We start from the raw sequence: 25,026 nt of genomic DNA on the forward strand, positions 1-25,026 counted from the left end.
ATATAATATAGCTCCCATACAAACGGCCAAGTCACGAACAGTGACTTTCTCAATAACTTCGTTATTTTCTGAGCTATTGTCGTGAAACTTAATATTAGAGAGTTTATTACGCTTATAAAGGACTGTGCCAAATTTGATCAAGATCGGATGACTATATCATATAGCTCCCATAGGAACGATCGGTCGAAAACAGTGACTTTTGTAAATAACTTCGTTACTTTTACCGCGATTGCTTTCAAATTAAACATTTGTTAGTTTAGTATATCTGTTAATGGCTGTGCCAAGTTTAATCAAGATCGGGTGACTATATCATATAGCTCCCATAGGAACGATCGGGCGAAAACAGTGACTTTTGTAAATAACTTCGTTACTTTTACCGTGATTGTTTTCAAATTAAACATTTCTTAATTTAATATATCTGTTAATGACTGTGTCGAATTTGATAAAGATCGGGTGACTATATCATATAGTTCCCATAGGAACGATCGGTGGAAAACAGTGACTTTGATCAATATCTTCGTTATTTCCTATGATTGTAGGCCTTTCTTTCGCAAACATAAGCTTTTTTTAGATAAAACGTTCTTCCACATTAATGGCTAATAGGTAAGGAAAGAGTTACCAAAAAGTTGCAAGGGTATACAAACTTTGACGCGGTCGAAGTTAGCCCCGGCCCTCTGGTTTTTGGTTTTTTTTTGGCAACTCAAGCCAAACCAAAAGCAAACCCAAACCCAAGGCAACTGGCATAGCAAGCCAAGTGAAGGCATCCAAAATGCGAAGCCAAGTAAGCCAATCAAGGCATTCAAAGAGAGCATATTTAAATAGCTTTTAACATGCACGAGCTGTCGACTGGTGTAGTTAAGTGAAGGCCAAACCAAAGGCGACACAAAAATGCAGAGCCCTCTTCCTTCTCGCCAGCCTCCACTATGTACTCCCAAAAAAAAAAAAAAATAGGAGGGGTTAGCAAACGAGATGAAATGTGCCCGAGCAAACATTTTTCAAAGTGCCAGCCAGAGCCGAAGAGTTGAAGGCAGTTTAAAGTCGTTTAGTAATGCAGTCAACGTTATGCATTTGCCTTTTTGCCTTTGATGCACCGGCAAATGCATTGAAATTTCGTTTGTGTCACTTTTTTTTTTTTTTTGGAACTCCATCCACTAAGAGATACCAAGCTGCTCAAAATCCCAGACGACAACTAATGGCATTCAAAAGAGGCAAAAAAAAAAAACCATAACCAAAGCATAGAAGGGATACAGTTGTCATCAAATCAAATTCTTAAAGACTAAAAAAAAATGTTTTACACTTAATGAAAACAAAATTTGATTTGAACATTGAGAGTACGTACGTCTTTATGATGCTACAAAGCAATAAAGCAATAAAAATAGGCAACGATTTGATGCTTGAAGCGTTTAAAGGCTAGAACATGAATTCAACTTTGACATTAAAGTAGATTAAATAGTAGAATCTTTAGTCAAACAAACATTATAAGTGTGTGTCAAGTGGGGACAAATGGTTGTCGTTATAATAATGGATACATGAGGGCTACTTTCTTTAACTTGTCCAGTTAGTCATGTTTGTCTCAGGTGGCTATTTTTATTTTCCCCCTCTAACTTTATTTGAAGTCGCTGCTGTTCTACACGAATTGAGCCAACCTTTGTCCACATTGGCGGCAGTGCTAAGCAAACATAAAGAAAAGTAACACAAGCAACCCTCACGCCCATTTTCACACACATCCACACACTCACTCCATCACCACACACACACACACACACACACACACATGTATACAATTTCGAGGGCATTTAAGCGCATATTTATTGTACAGCGTTGCGTATGCGCAATAAATTTTCACAAAATTTCAACGCATTGTGGCAATAAAATGACATTTTTTCATATTTACACATAAAGTCAACGGCAGAAAAAAAAAAATTCCCTTGCCCCTCAAAAAAAAAGGAACGGAAAAACCTTAGCAAAGTGAATGAAAAGCATTTGGTGTGAGTGTGGGCGGTAAGGTGGTAGGGGGCAATACGAATGTTGAAAGATGTTACAACCATTTTTATGGCCTTTTGCTTTGATATGATGGCGAAATATTTTCAATGCAGACATTTTTATTTGTATGCAAGATATATTTTTGTGATATGAGTTGACGTGCGATAACAACAACGACAACAACACCACCATATAAAACAACAAACATACATACATACAACAACAATCAGCCACAACATACATATGTGCCAGTGTTTGCTTGGTTCAATGCCAAAATATTGTCGCAATTTAAAATCATAAAGCCATCATACTCAAAAATGGAAGCAAAAATGTCAAAAATCTTTTAAGCCTTAATTCTAAACAAAAATCGATATGAATAGAAATCATTTTGTTTCGATAAATCTTTAGAAAATATTTCGTTTTACCAGAGAAAAAGTAGACACCAATAAATAGAATGGAATAGAGTTTGCTGTAGCTTTCTGTTCTAGTCAAAAATTATTTTTATTAAAATACGAACTCTTTCTGTTCTGTAGTAGATTGCAAATTTTGCGGTTCAACTTTCTTCCAAATTTTCAAAAAAATTTACAGCAAAAATTGATAAAAAAAAAAACTCCGACTCATAGATTAAAACTAAAGGCGAAATTTAAAGGTTACCCATTAAAAATTTGCTAGAAGCCATGGCCAAACTAAGCGGCAAGCATTTTGCACATGCATAATAAATAACCGAAAATAAGTTCATACATATGTATGAATATATATGTATGTATACCTGTATAGGGTATACATATGCGTAATTATATATGTATGTGTGTATATATATTGCGTGGGCAGTATTTCGCTGTATGCTAAGCTAAGGGCATACAAATTTACGCGTTTGTAATTACGTAGAAATTAAGCCGCCATCAGCATTTAATTGCAAAAAAATAAAGGAACGAAAGAAAGCACACACACCCAAACTGCCCACCCACACACACACACACACACACACGCATACACACACAGGTTGAGCATATGAACATTTAATTAACAAATTTTACGCATTTATTTTCTATTTTCATGATGACGATGTTGATGATGATGATGATGCTGACCAAACTGTGAAACCCGCACACAGTGAAAACGAAGGACATTGATGCCGTCGAGGGTAAATCAGTGTCACTGCCCTGCCCCATTACCGAGCCTTTGGATAATGTTTATATGGTCTTATGGTTTCGTGATAATGCGGGCATACCACTCTATAGGTAAGTCACAGCCAGTCAGTGTCTGAGGTTCGCATTTAATTAAATGCACAAGAGAGAGAGAGGGGGAGAGAACACAAAAGAAAGAAAGAAAAGAATAGAGGAGACCGAGTGAAGAGGAAAGAGTTTGTTGTGGGAGTTGCCTTTCAAATTGCTGCTTAAGCTAGATAAGTGTGTCGCAGACTATATGTGATTTACCTCTTGTTATATTCTCTTTTTTTTTTTTTTTTTTTGCCCTGGATTCTGGTTTCATGATATTTTATTTCTTTTTTTCCCGAAATGCCTCTTATTTCAGGGAATTATCTTAATTATGTTTACGTAATTTACAGTGATTAAGCTCAGGCATCAGGTTGCAAAAAAGCCAACCACAAATATTGACTTACACAATCTTTTACATTATAATTTGTGTGTGGTGGTAAGGGGTAATGTTGGGCTATAGCTTTAATATAAATTAAGGCAAAAATTGCCAACTTCATTTTAACTTCTAATTGCATTCACGTAATTCTCATGCCACGTTGCGCCTTTTGGTTGTCAACTCGGGGAGCCCATTCTGTGCAATAGGGTAACACAGGACATTTAAGGCCAAAGAAGAAACTATTTGGTATTAAAAAAGTATAAGGATGAAAAGGAATTCACGAGCTAATCAATTTTTTACTTAAAGTCCTTTTATTTGTTTAATTTTCGTCTTCTTTTGCCTCGACAACGTAATATTAGATAACAAATTCAACTTATCTTTGGTTTTTTTTTCTAAAATGCAATAAATTGACCATTGCCTGCCTTTTTTCGCTTTTATTTGAATTGTGATTAGCAAATAGTTTAACTTGAATCAGTTAAATGGCACTTCGTAACTAATCAGTTAAATGGCATTTTAGTTACGAAGTGCTTAGGGAAATACTTTGTCTGTTTCAATGAACAATTGCTTGCGTATTTCAGAATTTAATTTTTTTGTTTAAATACTTGATTTTTCTTTTCTATTTTTCATCACCAAATGATGTATTGAAAATTAATCATCAAGGGTAGTTAAATAGTTCATCATTAAGAAGAAGTTTTAATCTCATTTGTTTTTTGTGCACGTCTTTGGCCATTTTCATTACACTCAATTTGCATAGAGATGTCGTGTTGCTTCTCTTTCTTTTTTAGGCCCTTTCTATTGCTCACTGCCTCCCCCTGGTGTTGCGTATTATTTAGCCATAAACATTTGCCAGCATAGGCTTCAAAGAACTGTTATTAAGTTGCTTGCTCTCAGTGCAATTTTACTTTCGCACAATTTAAACGAAGTGAAACTCTTTTTTTTACCAGTCCTTTTTAGACCTTCCTTTTCAGTTATTCAGTGCGTTTTTTTTTTTTTTTTTTTTGGTTTTAATTAAAATGGCAACGTAGCGCGGAAGAGAAAAAAAAATGGGTTAACGCTTGCTGCGCTTTCGCTTGCACTTGAGTCGCCCGTTCTGCCGCCTACTGGGCCGCCTCCTCATCGCTTCATCGTCCTGACCGTCGTCCTGGTCGTCGGCGTAGTCACTCGTTCAGTCTGCAATTAAGTTGTTGCATTCGCGTTGAGTGTCGGCGGCGAGTTCGACGCCTGGCCGCATAAATTATTATTTTGTGTTGCATACAAAAAGGCGCTTAAAGCGCAACCTTAGTTAAAAAGACTACAAAATGTCTATAAAAAGAAATGTTGCCACTATTTTGGGCACTTCGCTCTTTTTCCGTTGATAAAGTGACGTCACTTATTAAATTTTTAAATATTTTAGGTAAATGAAATATGTGTAGACTGAAGACTTTTCTTAAATCAAACTATAGCATAACCCAAAGAAACCTAGTGCTTGAGATTTGCAGTTCTCCAATTACCCGTTCATTGTTTAAGCAATTTAGTGACTCGTAAGCCTAATGGAAATTAATATGTGAGGAAAACATATAAATGAGAACACACGAAATTGTATGCACCAACTTTTAACCGACTTTTAACCTTAAAAATCTCAAAAATCGACTCCACCAAGAGTCAAGAACTATATGTCAATAAGGGTGGTTCCTGTCTCGAAGGATTCTAATTCTATTTGTTGGGACTATCAAATAAAGACTACAATTTGTCACATTAAGAGTTGCACCTCCGTTCCTCTATGGTAACTCTCACAATTCATTGGGAATAAAATTTTCTTAATACTAACTTTATTTTCCTAGCTTGTTTTCCAGTATAGACAAACATTGATGGGCTTTCACTTGGCCTTTATTTATTTATAATTTTATCGCTTTATTCTCTTGGAAGTGAAAATTTATATATCTTACGAAAACTTTTACCCATTAAATGCAGTGCGTTTGGCATAAAAGCTGCACAAGAAATTAAGAGAAAAAATAAAACATAAAGTAAATGAAAAGAACAAAAACACACACAAACGAATAAAACCTAGCCAAAATTTTATCTGCGGAACATAAATTGCATTTTGGCAAACGCTGCTTTTCCTCTGTCACTAACCTCCCAATGGCCACCAAGATCCCCGCCGACTCCCTCCCTTCCTCTTGGCTAATGAGCAGGCTGAAAATAAATTACGCTAATTTTCGTGCACAAGCTGAAAATGGCTAAAAAAAGGGAGGGTAAAACCAACAACAAACGGCCTGAGTTATATTGGCTATGGATTTCATTAATTTCATAGAATGAAAGAGATAGAGACAGACACAGAGAAAGAGCAATCGGGAGGAATTTATATCAATGCTTACCTTATCCACCTAACAGGCAACTTAAATTTTTAATGTTATTTAATGTTTTTGCTTTTATTATACGTGTGCTTTTTTTTCCTTTCTTTCTTCTCATTTCTGCAGCTTTGATGTGCGGGATAAAGAGGCCAGAGACCAGCCCCGACATTGGTCAGCCCCGGAGGTTTTTGGCTCACGTGCCAAATTTCATTTTGATTCGCAGCCAGCAACATTGGAAATTAAGGTGAGATTTGCTATATAAATGCGATTGTGCCACAATATATGTATGTAAACCTATATAATATTAAAGCCAGGGCCAGGGCAAAAAAAAAAAAAATAAAACAAAAAACTAAAGTTTTGCATTTTTTAAATGAATCAAATATAAATGAAAATGTATCACAAAAAATAATACGGAAAATGAAATAAAAAAAGGAAAGCGGAACGGAAAAATAAATAAATTGTGTACAAATTGCAATCAAATATTCTATATTCTGCGGCTGATAGAGAAATAAAACATACAAAAATACAAGTTTAATCTCGCTGACATGATGGAAAATCCGAGTATACCCTGTAATACAATTTTTTTTAATTAAAAACTTTTAGCAATAGCTGAAAGGTTTTTCCTAAACTAACAATATTAAGCTCGTTTATATAAAATATATTTTCAAAATTGTACAATAAAAAAATCAAACTGATAGTGGATCTATGAATTAATCATCATTTATTATTTATATTGCGAAACCTTTTTTGAGTGTATTTAAAAATGAATAACTAAAAGTAATTTTGATGCAAATCGAAAAATTAGTTAAAGTCAACTTACATACATTAGCAAATGCAATCATATGAAATTTGTTATAAATTTAATCATGAAAATATCTGTGAAATAAAAAATTAGCTGGCAAAAACAGAAAGTGACAGAATATGTACAAATTGAGAATGTACAAAATTGAGAAAAAGAAAAAGAGAGAGAGAGAGATGGAAAGGGAGAGAAGGAGGCAGAGAGAAAGAGAGAGGGCAGGCAAAATGAAAAGAAGGTAGAAAACAAATTTAGATATCAAAAGTTGTTAAATTGCCTCGCGCACGCGAAATGTTTATTAATGTCTTGCATGTTTACAGATAACTTGATTTACCGTTATTGTCATGCAATACACAGATACACACACACACACACACACACACTTGAACGTCCAAATGTACGTACTTATGCAATATGTATTTGTATGAGTTTGTTTGTTTGGCTGTGTGTGTCTGTGTGTGTGTGTTTGTATCTATAAGCTACTTGAATTGCTCTCACCTTACCAATGCCTTGGCTTGTCTTTGGCCCAAACATAGTTGACTTTTAAAGGCCAACTTAGTTAGGGTCTTAAGTAAGTTAAGCAGCAGCAGGAGTTTGAAGGCTTGGCTCTGCTCGAATGGTCTGGGAGGGTAGGTAGCTTTTGTTAACGAGCTGCATTTTGAGAAAATGAATGTGAATTGCACACGAAAAGGTTCGCACAGTTGCATAAACCATCATCATAATACGTAAATGGCAAATTGTTACTTATGAATTATGTGCTAAAAATGAAAGAGCTCTAGCTTGTCTTCTACTTTGCGTAGTCTGTTTTATTTTTCTTTGGGGTGGAGCTTATAAATGAATTTTAATTGCCTTTCAATTAGCCAGGCAATTAACTCAATGATATTTATGAGTGTTTGGCAGTTCAGTTACAGATATAGAAAAGTCATAAAGACATAAAAGTAATAAACACACACACAAGGGAAATCTATAATGAACATAACTATTATTAGAGTAAGGTTAAAGTGCCTTTCAAAAGAAGTTAAATAGGTCTTTTGGTCTGATTTTGGAAAGAAAAACTACAGTCAATCCCTTCTGTATCTCATAGAAGAGTCAATTTTTAACAAATTCAAAAGTCACTTTTAATGAAAAAGATTGATTTAGATAAATACATACATATAATAGATAACAATAATGAAACAAATCTTTTTAGAGGTGTTTAACATTTTCAAATAATTATTAGTTCAAACAGTTGTTTACTGTCATTAAACGATCTTCGACATTTAAACTAAATATTAGTTAAAAAGATTCCCAAACATAAACGTTGCTTGAGCTTCTATTGAGGTAAAATTTCTAAAATTAATTACAACAATATATATGAAAATGAAAACTGTTTATAAGAATTGTTGTACAAATCTCAAGGGAACACAAACTACAAGTTTTATAGAAATTTTCCATGAATTAAGCAATTAATTCAAGTGCAAAAAGTAAAAAGAAAAAATACCAATAATAAACTGAAAAAGAAAACCAAAATAGACTATCAAAAACTACCAAAAGATCAAAGAATTAAACCAAATTGAAAGCAGAAACCGAGCCAATTTAAGCTTTCACATAAAATGAAACATTTTTTGGACAGCAAAAACCAACAAATTGAAATCGAATATGCTTGTGTTTGTGTGTGTCATCAGAGTCTGAAATGTGACCTCATAATTGACCACACACTTCTTCGATATGAATCTTAAATGCATATTACGACAGGATGGCCCACCCACAGGTTTGGTAAGCCAACAAAAGCAAAAGTGGAACAAATGGAACCAGAGACATGCAAAATGATTGAAAATTATATATCCCCAGCTAACTGGATGTCGTTGGAATGGGATTGAACGTACCTGCATACAATTTCGTATATGTACATATGAATGAATGAATGAATGTTGTTTTGCATGCTAATCACATGTTTCCTTTTTGGTCAACCGTTTTTGCAGGATATCAAACGTCATGATCAAGGCATTTATCGTTGTCGTGTGGATTTTCGCACAAGTCAAACTCAAAGTTTCCGTTTCAATTTGTCTGTAATAAGTGAGTATAAACATGAGGCTATGCAAGAGCCAATTGAAAATTCCATTTTATGCATACCATTTCTGATGTCACCTCATCGTTGTTGTCGTTCTCTTCTACCATTTCTTAGTACTTCCGGAACAGCCACTCATCTTGGACCGTTGGGGTCGTCAATTGAATGGGACACAATTGGGTCCAAAGCAAGAGGGCGATGATATTGTTATCACTTGTCGTGTTGTGGGTGGTAAGTAGACACCAATCTCTCTCTGCAAATCTTCAACTCGATTCCACACTACACACACATATGCTACTACATGTATCCCTACGCTCGGCCAGACAATTTCCTGTTAATTTCCTTAAAAGCTTTGGCCCAGAAAAAAAAAAAATAAAAGAAAACAAGAAAAAAAAAAAAAAAAAAAAAAGAAACGCTTAGAAAAACACCCATGGAAAATGAAAATATCACAAAGTTTGCTTTGCTTTCCGACTTTACTCTTGTGGTATATATATATTTTTTTTGCTTTTTTCAAACTTGACTTTTTAATTTGCACCATTTTTCGTTTCGTTTCGTTTTCGATTTTCCATCTGCTTCTATTCGGTTTCTATATAGACTCACATATATTTTACTTGATTCTCTTTATACATACTACACATACAAATACAAGTGTATATGTATCTTCTAACCATATCTTTGACCATCTCTGCCTACACAGGTCGACCACAACCGCAGGTCCGTTGGCTAGTGAATGGACTACTTGTCGACAATCAAAACGAGCACAATTCCGGCGATGTTATCGAGAATCGTCTGCTGTGGCCATCGGTGCAACGAAACGATTTGAATTCCGTATTCACATGTCAGGCATTGAATACACAATTAGATAAGCCCAAGGAGAAGAGCTTCATACTGGATATGCACTGTAAGTCGAAATGTGTGGTTTTTCTCATTCTATTTTTCTTTCTTTCGTTTGTCGGCTAATCAATTTGATTTTGAAAATAATGAGTGAAACTAGTATAGTTAGCCTTGCCTTTGTTGGATTAAGTCTGCTAGGGAAATATGTGGCTCTTGATTAGGATCAGAAAGCCTGAAAGCAACAACAACAACAACAAGTATTGTATAAACGAAGGGAAAACTAGTCAGAACCTCGAATCGGTTATACTTAAAAGAAAACTTTATTTGAATAGGCTTATCTAGTTGAGAATTAAAAATTTAACACCGATTCAAACAATTTCTGTTAGTTGAACAAGTGTTTTAGTCATCTAGTGATTCCCTTGTTCACTCGTTCATCAAACTGAATTGCTTAGCCCAAGTATTCTAGTTTAGAACATAGCAAGGGCTTACTCAATGCATTTAAAAAAGAAAACATTTAAATTTCTTTGTCATAATTTCACTCCAAGTTAAACATATGTTAAGCAACAAAATTAAAGAAAATTTATTTAAGGCCACAAGTATAATAAATTAAGTATAAATACAGACATTTATTTCCTAGTCAAATTATGTCCAATTGCATGGGGGGGCCTAAATAATGATTCTATGTTGGCTATTGCAAAAGCTACCACTCGCTACACGTTGTTTTTGGAAACGAGGCTAAAATAATTACCATTATGTATTCTTTTTTGCTCAAGCCTTTAATTATAAGCCATATATGTAACCATTGTCAGAGCCATTAAATAATTGCATGTTAACAAAAATGAATGAAAGTGGACTACTACTGTTGGGGCGTCAACTCGAATGTCAGAGAGCCAACAACAACAATGAGCCTCAGACACGAACGAATGGCAAAACAACAAGAAAGTCTCAACACTTGAGCACATTACATTATTGCAAATTGTTAAAGTAAACAAAAAGTAACTAAAATAAATTGAGGAGGGCTTTTGTAAACATCAATAAATAAATTGTTCATAATTATTGAAGAGCATCTCCTCTTTCTCTTTGTGTCTATTTGCAGTGAAACCATTGGTGGTGAAAATATTAGAGCCCCCCAGTTCAATGATTGCAGATCGTCGTTATGAAGTCACCTGCGAGTCCTCTGGCTCTCGTCCAAATGCCATCATCACATGGTACAAGGGAAAACGGCAATTACGACGCACAAAGGTGAGTGAGTGAGTGAGTAAGAGTTGTGTTGTGGGTGGCATCTGACCGCAATTGACGTACATAGTTTCTGGTCTCTACAGTCATGCTGCTTCTGCTTCTGCTGCTGCTGCTGTTGACTGACTCACGTTCAGCTCGATAACTTATTGTGTTTGCACAGTCATGCCAAACAAACGTACCTCGTAACTCTTTGCCCACCCACACAAACACACACACACACACACAGAGAACACACCGACCATTTCCTCCCACTTGTTGTCCCTGGGCGTGGTTCACACTAGTCCTAGATGGCCTCCCCCTTTTATCCGTTCTCCTCTTTTGTGGTTAGTATAAACACAGATAATGTGATATAAACTCCACAATACACAAACGATTCGACTCGCTTTGCTTTCCACTTTTCTTTTTTTTTTTTTTTTTTTTGTTGGTTTCTTTTTTTTTTTTTTTGCTGCTGTTCTATTCTGCTTTCTGGTTTTTGTTTTTGCGTTTCAACTTTGGACAAATTTATGGGAGTTTTAGCGCAATTTTGTTGCAATTCATTTTTGTATGTCTGAGGGTCTAGTCCTGGCCCGGTTGTTTATGTCCCTCGCCCTCTCTCTGTCTGTCTGGAGGTCTGTCTCTCTATGTATGCATATATGGTGCATATATAACTGTGCTTTTACTGATTGCTTTGCCGTTTTTGGCCTCAACCACGTTTTTAAAGACCGGAAATGTTTTTCAGTAGTTTTCATGTAGCATAAAGTTGCCGTAATGCGGCAAAGGTTCTTCTACAGCTGAGCTATAGTTTGTGCCGCTGGTCGTAGCAGTATCCCTTGTTTAACATGAGTTTTCGTACCCTACTTTAGGGCTACTACTAATATGTTATGTTTTCTATCCATGTGGGAGGTTGGGGGTATGCGTATATGTGTGGGTGCAAGTGTGGGTGTTCTGACTTCCATAGACAAGTAAATGTTGCTAACAACATTGTTGTTCCTTGCTTTAGAAGGTATTCACATACATACACAGTAAAACATTAATCAAAGCTTTGCCGAGTCTCTAATTGAGAAGTACATACATATATGTAAAAAGTTGTCCTACTAAAGCTTATTTTTTGCTTTAAAAGTTTTTAAAGTTACTTTGGAAAGTGTAAAATTCAAGCTAATATTAACAAATTTGTTAATTTGTTAAGACCAAATTAAATACAACAAATGTTTTTAATGTTTAAAGAAATTCATTGGCGAATCTTTAACTAGATTTTTTAGTAAAGAATTCGCTGTGGGACATTATATTGCTATAGCAGGAAAACTCTGTAAGTAATTGGATATCGGAATTCGAGTACTTCTTTTTAAGTCATTATGAAGTCATAAGTTTTAAGTGCTCTCATTTGTTCATTTGACCCCAATTTCATAACAAATTTTGGAAAACAACAATTCCTAGTGGAAGAAACAGATAGGAATTTGTAAGTTCGATATAAAGATATACATATATAAGTCAAAATGTAGCTTCAAAAATTAAAATTCAATCACTTTCCAACAATTGTTTAGTCATATTTGTGATAGCTCCCCTATTCCATTGTTTAGTTCGTTAAATAGTGGTCTATGTATTCTATTGTCCAGTTGGTTAAGGTACGACAGTTGAATTGACCTGTCATTAGTTTTCAATTCACATTTTATTTCAGTTCTTTTGTTGTCGAATTATTTTTTAGTTGCTGAACAAATTTTTAGCAGAACAATGCCTAAATTCACACGAACTTTTCTTAATTTTCTTATCTAATATTGTGAAATTTCACACAAAGCATATGATTTAACAAATTATGTTAAAGAAACACATAGAGCTTGAAAAAATCTAACTGTCCTATCCAAAACCAAGCAATTTTATGTTAGCTACTTAGTTAATTCAGTTTATTAGACAGGTGAATTCTTGCTTTAGTAATTTAATCAAGTCAGAAACCATTTGAGTATGTGAGTTATGATCAATGGCTCAATTGTATTCATCCACTTACGATTAATGCCATAATTATAAAATTATGACATTAATAAATTCCTAAACATTTTGTTTATAATGTTTTCTAAATTGGCTGAAATTAATAGTTATTTATAGGCCATTAAGGAAATAAAAAAAATAAAAATAAACATATAAATGTAATTATACATTTTGAATAGGTTAGAATATTTAACTGTCGAGTTTTCGCATAAAGATAAACTAGAATTATGGAAACAAATTAAATGCAACTAATCAATTTTATTGATTTCATTAAATTAAACAACTGAAAGGATTCTTGAAAGCGAGCTAATACTAATGGTAACTGCAAACACTTTCACACCAAATACACACACACACACAGAAACACACACATCGTAATTCTCAAAGGACCTTGTATCTGCATATTTCACGCCTTGCAGCCATTAAACAACCTAACGCCAGTTTAAAAGCGTCGTCGAGGAAATTTTATGACCCGTCCAAACTACAACAATAACAGCTCAGCTAATTATGTGACGACCTTTGTTACATAAAATAAAACAACACACACACACACACACACTTAGCCACACACATGCAAAGACACCACAATAACATATACCAATAAATTTTAAATTGCAAACATTAAATATTTTGACAAATTTTGCAAACAAAGAAAAAAAAAACGATGGGAAAGGGAAAAGTTTTGCCTCAAGACCTCGTTTTCGGTTTGTTGGCATGGACTTAAAAAATGCTCAAGCCTCTCCGGCTCTGAGTGAAACTTAATTAATGCAGAAACATTTTCCAATGGTGTTTTCTTTTTTTTCTCAACGTCTTTTCTTTTCTTGTTTTCCTTGCTGCAGGACGACATATCAAAGAACTCAACACGCTCCGAGTTGAGCTTTGTTCCGACCACAGACGACGATGGCAAATCGATAACATGCCGTGCGGAAAATCCAAATGTGAATGGCCTGTATTTGGAGACCATGTGGAAATTGAATGTCGTTTGTAAGTATTACAAATTGTGTTTAAGTATAAAAAAAAAAAAAAGAAAAAGAACTGCAAAAAAAAAAGGCAATGTCGACAGCAACCAAAAGGTAGACAGCGGCAAAGGCAAAATTTATTACGTCGGCGATGTCGTCGCCCGTTGAAAGCCTTTAAAATGCAAATAAATCAAAGACAAATGACAAATTGTGAATAATTTGCCAAAGGGCCAAAGCAGAAGAAGGAGGCATTTGGCCTGATTATGAGGAAAGGAGCCACCACCAAATTGCTGGGTATACAGTCGCCTTTTTTTCCTCTCGTTTCTCCCTCTGGAAGGATGAAATATGTGGGCTAGCGAAATGTATGGCAGGCGCTTAAATTAAATGAAGGACTTTCGTGTGCCCAAAACAAAATTTTATTTATCAAAATCAGAGAGAGAATAAAAAAGAATGAAATACAAACCGAAACTTTTGCCAAATTAGGTCGATTTATGCTCTATATATAGACCATAAAGGTGAGACAAATTGTAGAAAATTTGTTTGTGCTCTTTAACGCAAAATGGCAATGTGACAGGCAAAATAAGTAGCAATAGAATATATACACAACCGATGATAAATTTCGATGAAGCGATAAACAGTAGAATTTTTATAAGAAAATGCAATTCTGAACATACATAAGACGATTGTCCACTTTTTAGCCAATAAGTAGGCTACAAAATGCACTTTCTTATGATGATTTTTAACAACTGATATACTGAAAAGAAAAATATACTTTTTCTAGTATTTCCAAATCGACGTAGGCTTCAGAGTCTATATCAAAATTGTTTTATTGTTTGGATTGTCCGAATTTCTAATAACGTTTCCAATCTGCTAGTGGCAACACATACATGTGTTTTATACAAAAAAAAAAAAAAAAAAAGAAATTAAATAACATTCTTCAAATATGGATAGTTTTTATCCTGTTAACCCCGATGATGGAACTGTTACTGCTGCCAATATCATCAATCCACATGAATATATTGGCGGTACTCTGGTGGCCATTGCTGGTAACGATTTTGCCACAATCGCATGTGATACGCGCTTGGCCAAAGATTTCAATATCCGGAAGATGCGCAGCCAGAGCAAACTCTTCGATGTTTCACCACTCACAGTTCTGGGATCGGTTGGTTGCTGGTACGATACTCTGTCTCTACTCTCTTTGGTACGCAGTTTCTCGCTCAATTATGAGATGAATAATTTAAGGCCCGTTTGCCCCGATTCTTTGGCCAGTATGCTAACACGTACCAAGTTTACACGTCAATACTTTGTGTCCAGTGTTGTTGCAGGCCTTGACTCCAATGGTCTGGGATGTGTTTATTTCAATGATCCAAATGGTAATTACCTACGTGTGCCCTATCATGTTTCTGGAACTGGTGGACGCATAATATTGCCTACTTTGAACTGGTTTGAAGATAATAATGAGGATAACATAACAACATCGCTGACTGTGGAGAAAGCTGTGGAGGTCTCAATGGAGGCATTCAAGGCAGCAAAACAACGTGACATTTTTACAGGGAATCGTATGTTTCTAAATATTATTACCAGAGAGGGCGTTCAGTTCAAACAGATGCCCCTGCCTTAAGGCAAGACTGCTTCATTTTTGATGTTAACGTATTATAATCCACGCAGGAATGTTTGGCATTAAAAAAATTTATGTTTTATTTCCAAGTTCAAATTCTCCGTGAAATTTAAAAAAGCATTAAGAAAACGCTAAAATCGGGCGGAAATTCAGTTGGAATGGGTATAGAAAGATCTCTTTGGTATAGAAAGATTGAAATTTCGTAGAATTTCAATCCAATCCGATTTTGTAGAATATCATAACATCAGAAAGATAAAAAAGTATATTTAGTTTGATTTTTTTTTCTATAGTTTCCATTTGAGCTCCCAATACTTCTGCTTTTGGAGTACATCAGCCAAATTAATTATTTGAAATCACATTTGAATTTCTGTTCAGGATAATCATTTGATTACTTAAAAGTTTAATTTCACTGTTCGATTTGTTGTATGTGTGCCATTTCGTTCATATAAATTAAGCCCTACTCTCGAATTCCAAACCCAACCCAAAATAAAAAGGGCTACTGCGGACATCGTAAACTCGCCACAAAAGTCATCGCTTTCGTTATTCAGCGGTTTATTTGCCGCGGCAAAATGTATTTCATTGTATATCCTGTATATAAGTATGTATACAATACTTGTGTGTAGATTTACGGTACTCACTGTATACACACTGAAGCCGACTGTGTGTTTGTATTTCGGCATATCACGTAATGGTTTTTCTTTGCTTTGCGCTTGTTAAAATATTAAATTTTTTTAACGCCCACAGACACGCCCAAAAAATTGCTGGTTGCAAAAAAAAAAAAAAATAAATAAACGCGAAAGCAAAATAACGTGTTATGATTATATTTTTTATATGCCACACACATACTCACACACACACACACGCAGACAGTGTGTTTTGGCTTCATATTTTATATTTTAGAATATTATTTTTTATTTGTTTGTTTTGCTTCCGTACAAAATTCGAGCAAATAAACTTTATGATCGGCACGTACAGACACAAAGAGGAGAGCAGAGTATATGTATGTATATATGTATATTTGCCTGTGTGTGTGCGTATGAGCGAGCATGTGTATTAAGGCCAAGTACTTGACTTTAAGTTCCTCTTGCTAAGTACAAACTTTTGTGTACACACATATTTACTTGTATATTTTTTAATAATTAAACAAAGAGTAAATAAAAAAATTCTTAAATTTGGTGAAAACACATTCTACGCATGAAAGAAAAATCCTTGTATTAAATTGACTCCTTAAAGTCACCCGAGGTTAATCTTGACGTCATAAAAGAGAAGAAAAGCTATCTGATCTATTTAACTCGAATTTCTGACAAATATATATACAATAAATCATTTATTTCTTTAGCAATTCAATTATTATGACTTTTATTAAGTTAAGTAAACTTTTATCAAAGTTCTGTCACTTCTTGTTATGGAGAATAGAATCGATACATTAGTGTCCAAACGATCGGTCAAGTTATCCTTTAAAATTTGAATTTACTATTTATTTGATATTCTTTGGAAAATGCAAAGCTGGCTTATCTTATGTTTAAATACCAATTTAGTTTGAAACATTTTTAAACATCATATAAACGACTGTCTTGTCTATGACAGAGACTTACCTCTTCCTTTGAGTCCTACTTTCGAATTATCTTTTAATTGAACCATTTAATATGCTTTGACGAAAGCATGCACAAAGAGGAAATAACACATTTTAAGAAGTTTAACCTACAGACTACCACATGATTTTGAAGAGTGGGCCTTCTTATGCAATAAGGCGTGAGTTATTATGCCAAGTTCGTTTTTAGCTTCTTTAGGCACGACATTTGCCAAGGCCATTTGGCATACTTTATGCCATTGTATAATTTGGTTTATATCTATGTGCTAGGAGAGTCCGTGTGCGTACGTTTTAAAATTTATAATGTAACACACACACAAATACAGAGCAATAAGAGTAAAACGAAGGCCGTCGGGGGGATGCAATAGAGAGGAAATGACACAGACAAAGATAGAAAAGAAAAACCTTACAAGCAAGTGCAGACATCGACTAAAAGATACCCTCCCCTTTAAAAAATGATTTATACTATACTTTGCGAATCTGAAAGTAACTAAATTTCTTTGTAATAAAGATTTTATGGGCGTCTTTTTTTGTGAATGCCTGCTGCAAACACCTTGGCAACCTTGAAATACCCCAATTATCCTCGGCACGAGGGTAGAGAGTAAAAACATGGAATGCAATCACAGACGTCGTAGAGAGATTCCCCCTGCAGCATTGCAGACAATACATATGACACAATCCCAGAGCAAGTGGGTCCCCATTGTTCCATTGTTTATGGCTTGGCAACATTGGCTCCGCTTCTGTCTTGTTTCAACTTCCATGGGTTCTCTTGTGCGTGCTTGGCATTTGGTAAAAGCGAAAGCTTATGCCACACACACGAACAGACACACACACACCCAAATACATATATACTATAATTTACCGGATGCCGCCGCAATTTGAGTTGATATTTTTAAAAGTGGCCAAGACACAAGTGAAGAAAAGAATTGAGAGGGGAAACTTTGCAGAACGACATATCATTGCCAATTGGTTTTATTACTCCTTTCTTCCGGGTATTTTTTGAAATTCCATTACTGAATCAGAGGCTAAGTTCTGAACAAGTTCATCATAGACAGCATGTGGGACAACTGTACCAACAATTTTCTTATTATTATCGGTTTTGACTCGAAGAATTTGTATCTTATGTCCATTCCTGTGGATAATCAGCTCAATGCGATCCCATATTGGCAACATCAAGCCGGATAGCACATGATAGGTGCGCACACGTAAGCCAACCTCACAGCCACCTTTATAGGGGCAAATTCTATTCCAAAATACATGCGAGCATCTAGTCAGACACACGTCATATTGATGCTGCCAAATTAAACGGGCAGTCTCGGGTGGTACCTTAACATATCGACTGGATATCGAATTGACCGTCTCAGTGCGAACCTGTGGACCGGTATTGGGGCGAAAAATTTGCATACTTAATTTGTTTGCTGACTTATCAGTGGAGTCTGTAGCAGCCCGCAAACATAGTATGGATGAGTTCTTATTATGTCTATTCTGTTGGAGTATATAGAAACCTTCATAATCATATAGACCCTCCCTGCGATACCTGTAAAACAAAATTATTGGGTAAAGAAAAAGTAAAAAGCATGACGTAGTCCTAAAACTCACTTGGATAAGGCCACTTCAAAAGACATGCCACGTTCAACAGACACTGTATGCAGTTCAGTGGCTGCAGTTCCTGTCGAATGTTTTCGAACGAATCGGATCAGCTTAATGGCCTTGACACTGGCTCCATGGGCATCTAAATCGAGTATTCCCAAATCAAAGTGCCCAGAACGCTTCAGTTTTAAGATCAGTGAATACATTTTGTCCATAAAAAATTTGAATAGAGCATTTTGTATCTCAACACGGCAGCCCAAAATTCGATTCAAGAATTTTGATATATTATTACTATCCTTCTCGATGGAGAATATCTTTATTTTACCTTCCTCCACGCAATTCACCATTCCAACACTGGCCATGGCTCGAGCACAATCATGTACGAAATCGCCCTTAAATGTTGAAGGCACAAAAGCACGTTCCAATGGCTTCATGCCAGTAATCTGTTGCATAACACTATCCAGGGCACAGCGTCCGATCTTATTATCAATATTGAATTGCGATAAATCGCGAGCATCGGTGGCTCGGCGATCGCCTTGGGTAAGAGCACCCAAGCTTTCCAAACGTTTGGCCACTGTCGAGGCGAAACGACGTTCGCCTGCCAAATCCGTAATAACGAATACATATTCCGGTGCATTGATCTGGTTCGAACGATGAGTTCTGCCAAATTGTTGTATAGCTCGATCAGCACTCCATGGCAACTCGAGTGTAATGTGCAAACGTCGTCGCTGATTTGAGACACGTCTGTCACTCTGCAGTGAAATGCCGCTGGAAGCAGCTTCAGATATTATAGCTACATGCTTGCTGCCTTGCATGAAACGTTGCTTCTCATTATAATTGACCAAATCAGTTGTAGCATCACTATCGCAACGCGATTCGTATTTATAGCCATCGAATTCATCGTAAATCACACGTCCCCGACGTCCAGTCATTTCGGCCACCATGTTCGGCCCGCCTAGATCAGCAATCAGTTTGTCCAAAGTATTTGGTGGCAAACGGCGCCCGGTAATTTCAATTTTATTCAAAAGAGCTTCACGCATTTTAATACAACGTTCTACATTGCGCTCTGTTATTTTTTTCTTGTTTCCGGGGGTGGGTTCATCATCATCATCTCGTCTACGCAAATTTGTGGATAAATGCTGTAATATACGGTCGTGCATGGTTACTTTTTCCGCTGTGTGCATAAGGAATAAGGAACTTAATATAGAATTTAAGAGTAAAGGAAAAGATCTAAAATTTGTTATGGTAAGGCAGCAACCCAAGTGGGCTACTTAAGTAAGTATACTATAAATTGCCATAATCTAGATAACAGCTCGAGTCATACCGCAAAAATACCGTATAAGCACGGGGTGACAGTTAAACATAATATTCGATACTCAAAAACAATAATGAAAATTATTCTTGAACGCCCTCGAAATTAATTTTTGTAAAATAAATTGTTACTGACAATTTTTAATTCTTATTAGCAAGTAATATCAGACTTACCTTTATCTGGATTTGGTGGCCTTCCACGACGTTTGCATGTAGCTCCTGCTTTGTTATTTTGTTGCTTACGTTTATTATTAGTATTGGTTTTATTATTATTATTATTATCATCATCTGACAACCAGTTGTTTTCATACATTTCAACATCACTGTCAGCTGCATCCGGGTCTTCTTCTTCGTCGTCTTCGGACCAGTCCGAACGAGATTTTTTTGAAGCCGATTGTTTCAAAAATTCTCCAGTATTAACTAAATGATGAAATGCATCTCTATTTGGGGCTGGAAAATGTTTCTCCACAAACGATTGTAAAACCATTTTTGATGTCGACACAAAGGTACTTATGTTTCCCTCATTACGATCCAAGTGTTCCAAAGTCCTGGACTCTCCTGTGGACTGAAGACCAATAACCACCGCTTTTCCGGTGCAGGTGGCAATGCGAGTCATTTTCACCACTTGATTGATTTTAGAGGCAATGCACAGATTCTTAAAGAAACGCTGATGAGCACACCAAAACTGGCAAGTAATGATCTTCTGGATGCGATTGTCTATGTTCATGAGACGACAACATTTTCGGAATTTCTTGTGGATCTCTGCCCATAGTTCAGCAGACATATTGTAGACCTTGCGGAAATCCTTAGTCATGACAATCTCTTCAATGCGAAAGCTGACATCCTTGAAGCTCAATTGACGTGCTATATATGTGCCACGTAATTTCATATCCATTGCCACAATTTCCATGGCACCGATACCTCTTTTCTCAACAGCATTAACGAAATCTGGGAACTCAGCATAGGCCGTACCGCGACCCCAGAGACCCAAACGTACCATATAGGCCATATTGCGAGGCTCACTGGCTCCCGTAGCCGAGGCGTAAACAACTCGGGCTTTGGGACAAAGCTTTTGCAACTCTAAGACCGTAGTTCCAGTCTTAGTCGACTTGCCGCCATTCATTAAACTCAAATTTTTCGCCTTGTGGCACTCGTCGAACACAATGACACCGTCAAATTTCTTGGTCAGCCAATGCACCAACTGCAGCAAACGCGTCTTATACTTACGCTTCGAGGTTTGCGACTCGCCAATCAGGGAGGTGTATGTACAAAATATGACGCCCTCGGTGAAATTATCATTCTCAAGGGAATCGATGCGGCTATATTTGAATTTACTCAATGACAACACCGGAATCTTATCATCGGCCCCAATGTCAATGAGATCCCGCTCAGCATCGAATTTGAGATCACTTGAAACGGATATCCATAGGGCACGTTTGCGGTCATGCAAATAGTTTTCATATATAATGCCAGCTATGGTCCGGCCTTTACCCACACCAGCGCCATCACCCAAGAGGAAACCAGCTCGTTCGCCACTGGGAAGAATCTGTGCATGAGCCTGACAAGCATAAACCACTGCCTCCATCTGCAGGGCACTTAAAGCGCCAGACGCCTCAAAGTTCCATAGTGCCAACCTAAAATTTATATCGGGTAATTCCACCGAGGATAGAGTTGCAGTTTCCACAACTGGATCTGGATGGGCCTTGTTAAGTTTTAGTTTACTGGGCCAATATTCGGCAAATGTATCGGATACACCAATTTCCTCATAGTCAGCTTCTTCATCTTCCACAGCTGGCTCTCGTGGATGAGCTTCAGCATCTGGAACATCTTCTTCTACATTCATGGGAACTATTTTGCCATTGGAGGCAGACGACGAAGACGGCGACGATGAATTTGCCATTGCCGCCTTGGCTAAATATAAACGGCCACTTTGCAATATTTGATCAAGTTGTTCAGCTGTTAGGCTCTCCATTTGCTCATCCAATGGTGGACCAATTACGTTATTATCATCAGAGACCATAGAAACATTTGTTACCAAACCATCTGGTCCAAGCACAAAAGACACAGGAATGTTCTCACCGTGAGCATTCCTAAAATAACCGAAAGTTCTCGTCGGTTCTAAGGGAAAAAAACAATTCATTTTCCAACTCTGGTAGTATATCCTGTTTTGCCATTTCATCCTCTGGCATTTCATTTTCCACTGCCGCATATGAAATTTGTGCATAATTTTGTGGATCTGAACCAAGGGGAACACTTATATGTGTTTGTGGACCTTCTATGCCACTAGCAGCTGTATGTACCTTTTCCACCACAATCCCATCCACCACCTCTGGTCGGCCTTCGTATACGAAAAGAGATTTCATGAATGCATCCAATTCCTTATCTTCTGTATTATCCACCTCGACGAAGGGCAAAGAGTCCAGTTCGGCCTGTAGGCGAGCATCTATTTCGGATTCCTCAGACGGTGGCAATGCGTCCAATTCAGTTTGTAGACGGGCATCTATCTCAAGATCGGATGGTATATCAAATTTCTTATCTTTCACCACTTCATCATTCGTTTCCGGTTTTATCACAAGATTCGAAAAATCAAAATTAATGGAAACCTTCACATCATTTATATCCACATTACTATAATTATTGTTAATTACTATTGGAATCGGGTTTATTTCGTTTTTTAGATTATCAAACGTAAAATTAAAGCTGATTTCTGGTTCCCCTTGATTGTTATCCAAATTTGCATAGGGCTTGTTTTCGACATATAAACAACTACTGTTGTTGTCGCTTCTGTTTAGAATTTCCCTTTGAATTTCTTGCCCGGAATAAAAAATGTCAGCTTTCGAAATCGAATCATTTTGCTTAAAATTTGTATTATCAAAATCTACGGATGAAAAGTTGTATGTTAAATAAATTATTGTGATACTGTTTGGTTTTTTGTTACCTTCTTCTTGATTCTGATTATTCATACAGTCATTATTGTGCCAATTACTTAAATAACTCACATTCTCTTTTTCATTAAAGGACTTTACTTGATCGAAAGCCTGATTATAGTCTCGTTTTCGTAAAAGATTTGTCGAATTTTTAGTCATTCCAATAAAATAAGTTCCAGCAGCTTGTGGTTCTGGTTTTTCAAAATTCGGAACCACCAGGCTTGATCTCGATGGGAACAGCAGCAAGTCTGGTTCTTCCTCCTTTCGGGGCAAGGTAATGTTGCTGCTTACCTGTTTGGCGGCCGATGCAACCATTTTTTCAACCATTGACTTGCCCGCTTCAGTCTGCATCGACAGCAAAATCCTTTTTGCCAGTGGTTGACTATCATTCTCGATCTCTTTCAAATCCAAAAATTTTGACTGAAAATCTACCAAGGACTTGTGTGATGATCTTGGTACTGAATTTTGTTTACTTGGCATTTTTTTTTCAAAATTTTTTTGTACTACGAAGTTGAATATACTATTTTTTTTAGGTTTGTTTTTATTTTTTTCAGAAGATTTTTTTTCAGGTTTTTTTTTTATTTTTTTTCAGAAGGTTTTATTTAATTTTTTTCAAAAGGTTTTTATTTATTTTTTTTTTTTAAAGGTTTTTTTTTTTTTTTTTTTTTCAAAAGGTTTTTTTTTTTTTTTTTCCCGAAAGTTTTTTTACAATGTCGAACAACCAGTTACCACGGCCTCCAATCGTTGAATGATATTTTACGATTTGATTCGAGGTATATTAACTTTTGAAGTAGAAATGTTTTGAAGTTTAAAAGCATGGCTTGCTTGATTACAAAAATTTCTTGTGAGTTTTAAGAGAATTGAGGCGAAAAACTCTGTTTCGCCTAAAGTTGGAGATGATAAAAATTTCGATAATCATTTTTCATTGTTTCAAATAATGTGATAGCCCAGCTTAAATATATTTATAAATACATAAATTTATAAACTTTAAAATACCAACTTAAAAGAAAAGAAAATTCAGAGCTTTTATCGTTTGAAAAGTTGCTTATCGATTTATAAGCAAGAAAGGGGCTTCGAAGCAAATTAGGTTTTGTCGAGACGCATTTTATTATTTTTCCCAAAAACCCACCAAAAAGTTTCTTTTAAAAAAAGTTTCATTTGAACATAAATTAACGGCGGAAAAGTTGGCAGCTCCGCTTGCGGATCGATTGGAGTTCCGTTTTGAAAGAAATCATTGCCCTGGCATAGAATTTTTGGTCAGGAGGGTGGGGGGTCTGGGTGGTAGACGGTAAATGATAATCACAGAAATGCCCCTGCAACATGTGTGCGGAAATACGCGAACGCGACTTTGCCAGCGAAAGAGTTTGGGTGGCCCTTTAGGCACTTTGGCTGATTGGCAGTGGCGGATGGAGAAATCGACCGACAAACCAACCAACCGACCGACCCAGCCCCACCCAACTGACAGACGAGCCGACCAAAGGCGAGCAAAACTTTTTCAGGCCATTCTAAAGTTTTTGGTTGAAAGGAAAAAGAGCAGAAAAGGAATGAAGGAGGGAACGACAAATGGAACTTTTGGCATGGGTCGTCGTCTGCATCGACAACGATAGAGCTAAAGTCATCGTCGTCGTCGTCCTCGGCGGCAGCGTCTATGTAACTCTTGACTGCTGGGGTTTGGCTTTGGCCGCCAATAACTCAACAATATTAAGGTTGGCACGTGCGACCGTCCTTGCCTTGGTGCCTCGTCTGCATCCTTTTTACTGTTTTGCCTTCTTCTGTTTGTCGCAAAGTTTGTGGCTCGTTAAGCAAATTCAAACGACTTAAGCGGCAACACATGTTGGCAAACAGCAGCGGTCGGAAGAAGCCCCAAGAGCAGAAGTTTCACCCCCTCCCCTAAAAACCCATTCCGCTACTTGTCCACAATGTTGGCAACGAGATGTCGTCATAACTCTTGTTGTTATTGCTCTAAATCGCTCATATTTGCAAAAACTATTAAATCAGCTTGATCATGACAGCGCCTGGGATATACATACATGTACATACATACATATGTATATGATATGTATGTATGCATGTGATGACAAGCAGGTCGCTTAGTCACAAAATATATGTAGAGGAGGATACAAATAAAAAGGATTGTAACATTTCAAGCGTGAACATCAGACACTCGACACGATATTAAATATCCACATAAACTATTAATTCAATTATTGCATTTTACAAGACTCTAGCATAATAAAATTTACTCCTTT

At 36.4% G+C, this 25,026-nt stretch overlaps 2 protein-coding genes across 2 annotated transcripts in view; one reads left to right on the top strand and one right to left on the bottom strand.

The window, feature by feature from the left end:
• side-II (sidestep II) overlaps window positions 1-25,026 on the top strand; it is an 82,086-nt gene that overhangs the window by 39,665 nt on the left and 17,395 nt on the right. Inside the window, exons 3-9 of the mRNA XM_068284430.1 lie at window positions 3,098-3,224; window positions 6,033-6,150; window positions 8,664-8,757; window positions 8,867-8,980; window positions 9,447-9,650; window positions 10,680-10,825; window positions 13,621-13,765. Coding sequence (XP_068140531.1) covers window positions 3,098-3,224; window positions 6,033-6,150; window positions 8,664-8,757; window positions 8,867-8,980; window positions 9,447-9,650; window positions 10,680-10,825; window positions 13,621-13,765 — 948 coding nt within the window. The remainder of the gene's footprint in view (window positions 1-3,097; window positions 3,225-6,032; window positions 6,151-8,663; window positions 8,758-8,866; window positions 8,981-9,446; window positions 9,651-10,679; window positions 10,826-13,620; window positions 13,766-25,026) is intronic.
• LOC137572671 (protein strawberry notch) lies at window positions 17,890-23,365 on the bottom strand. The gene is made up of 4 exons (XM_068284429.1): window positions 22,789-23,365; window positions 20,025-22,728; window positions 18,549-19,713; window positions 17,890-18,486 (listed from the first exon to the last, which is right to left on the bottom strand). Exons 2-4 carry the CDS (start codon window positions 22,072-22,074, stop codon window positions 17,925-17,927), a joined length of 3,777 nt encoding a protein of 1,258 aa, XP_068140530.1. The 5' UTR covers window positions 22,075-22,728; window positions 22,789-23,365; the 3' UTR covers window positions 17,890-17,924.

Source organism: Drosophila tropicalis, unplaced genomic scaffold (assembly GCF_018151085.1).
Source record: "Drosophila tropicalis isolate 14030-0801.00 unplaced genomic scaffold, ASM1815108v1 contig_393, whole genome shotgun sequence".
Lineage (NCBI taxonomy): Eukaryota > Metazoa > Arthropoda > Insecta > Diptera > Drosophilidae > Drosophila > Drosophila tropicalis.

Excerpts from the sequence above, each read along its gene's own strand:
- LOC137572671 (XM_068284429.1), bottom strand. The coding sequence starts at position 22,074 with ATGCACAAATTTCATATGCGGCAGTGGAAAATGAAATGCCAGAGGATG. Across the intron at positions 19,714-20,024 it reads GCCACCAAATCCAGATAAAG|CGGAAAAAGTAACCATGCAC; the intron begins GTAAGTCTGATA and ends TTATGCACACAG. Across the intron at positions 18,487-18,548 it reads TTTGAAGTGGCCTTATCCAA|GTATCGCAGGGAGGGTCTAT; the intron begins GTGAGTTTTAGG and ends TTTGTTTTACAG.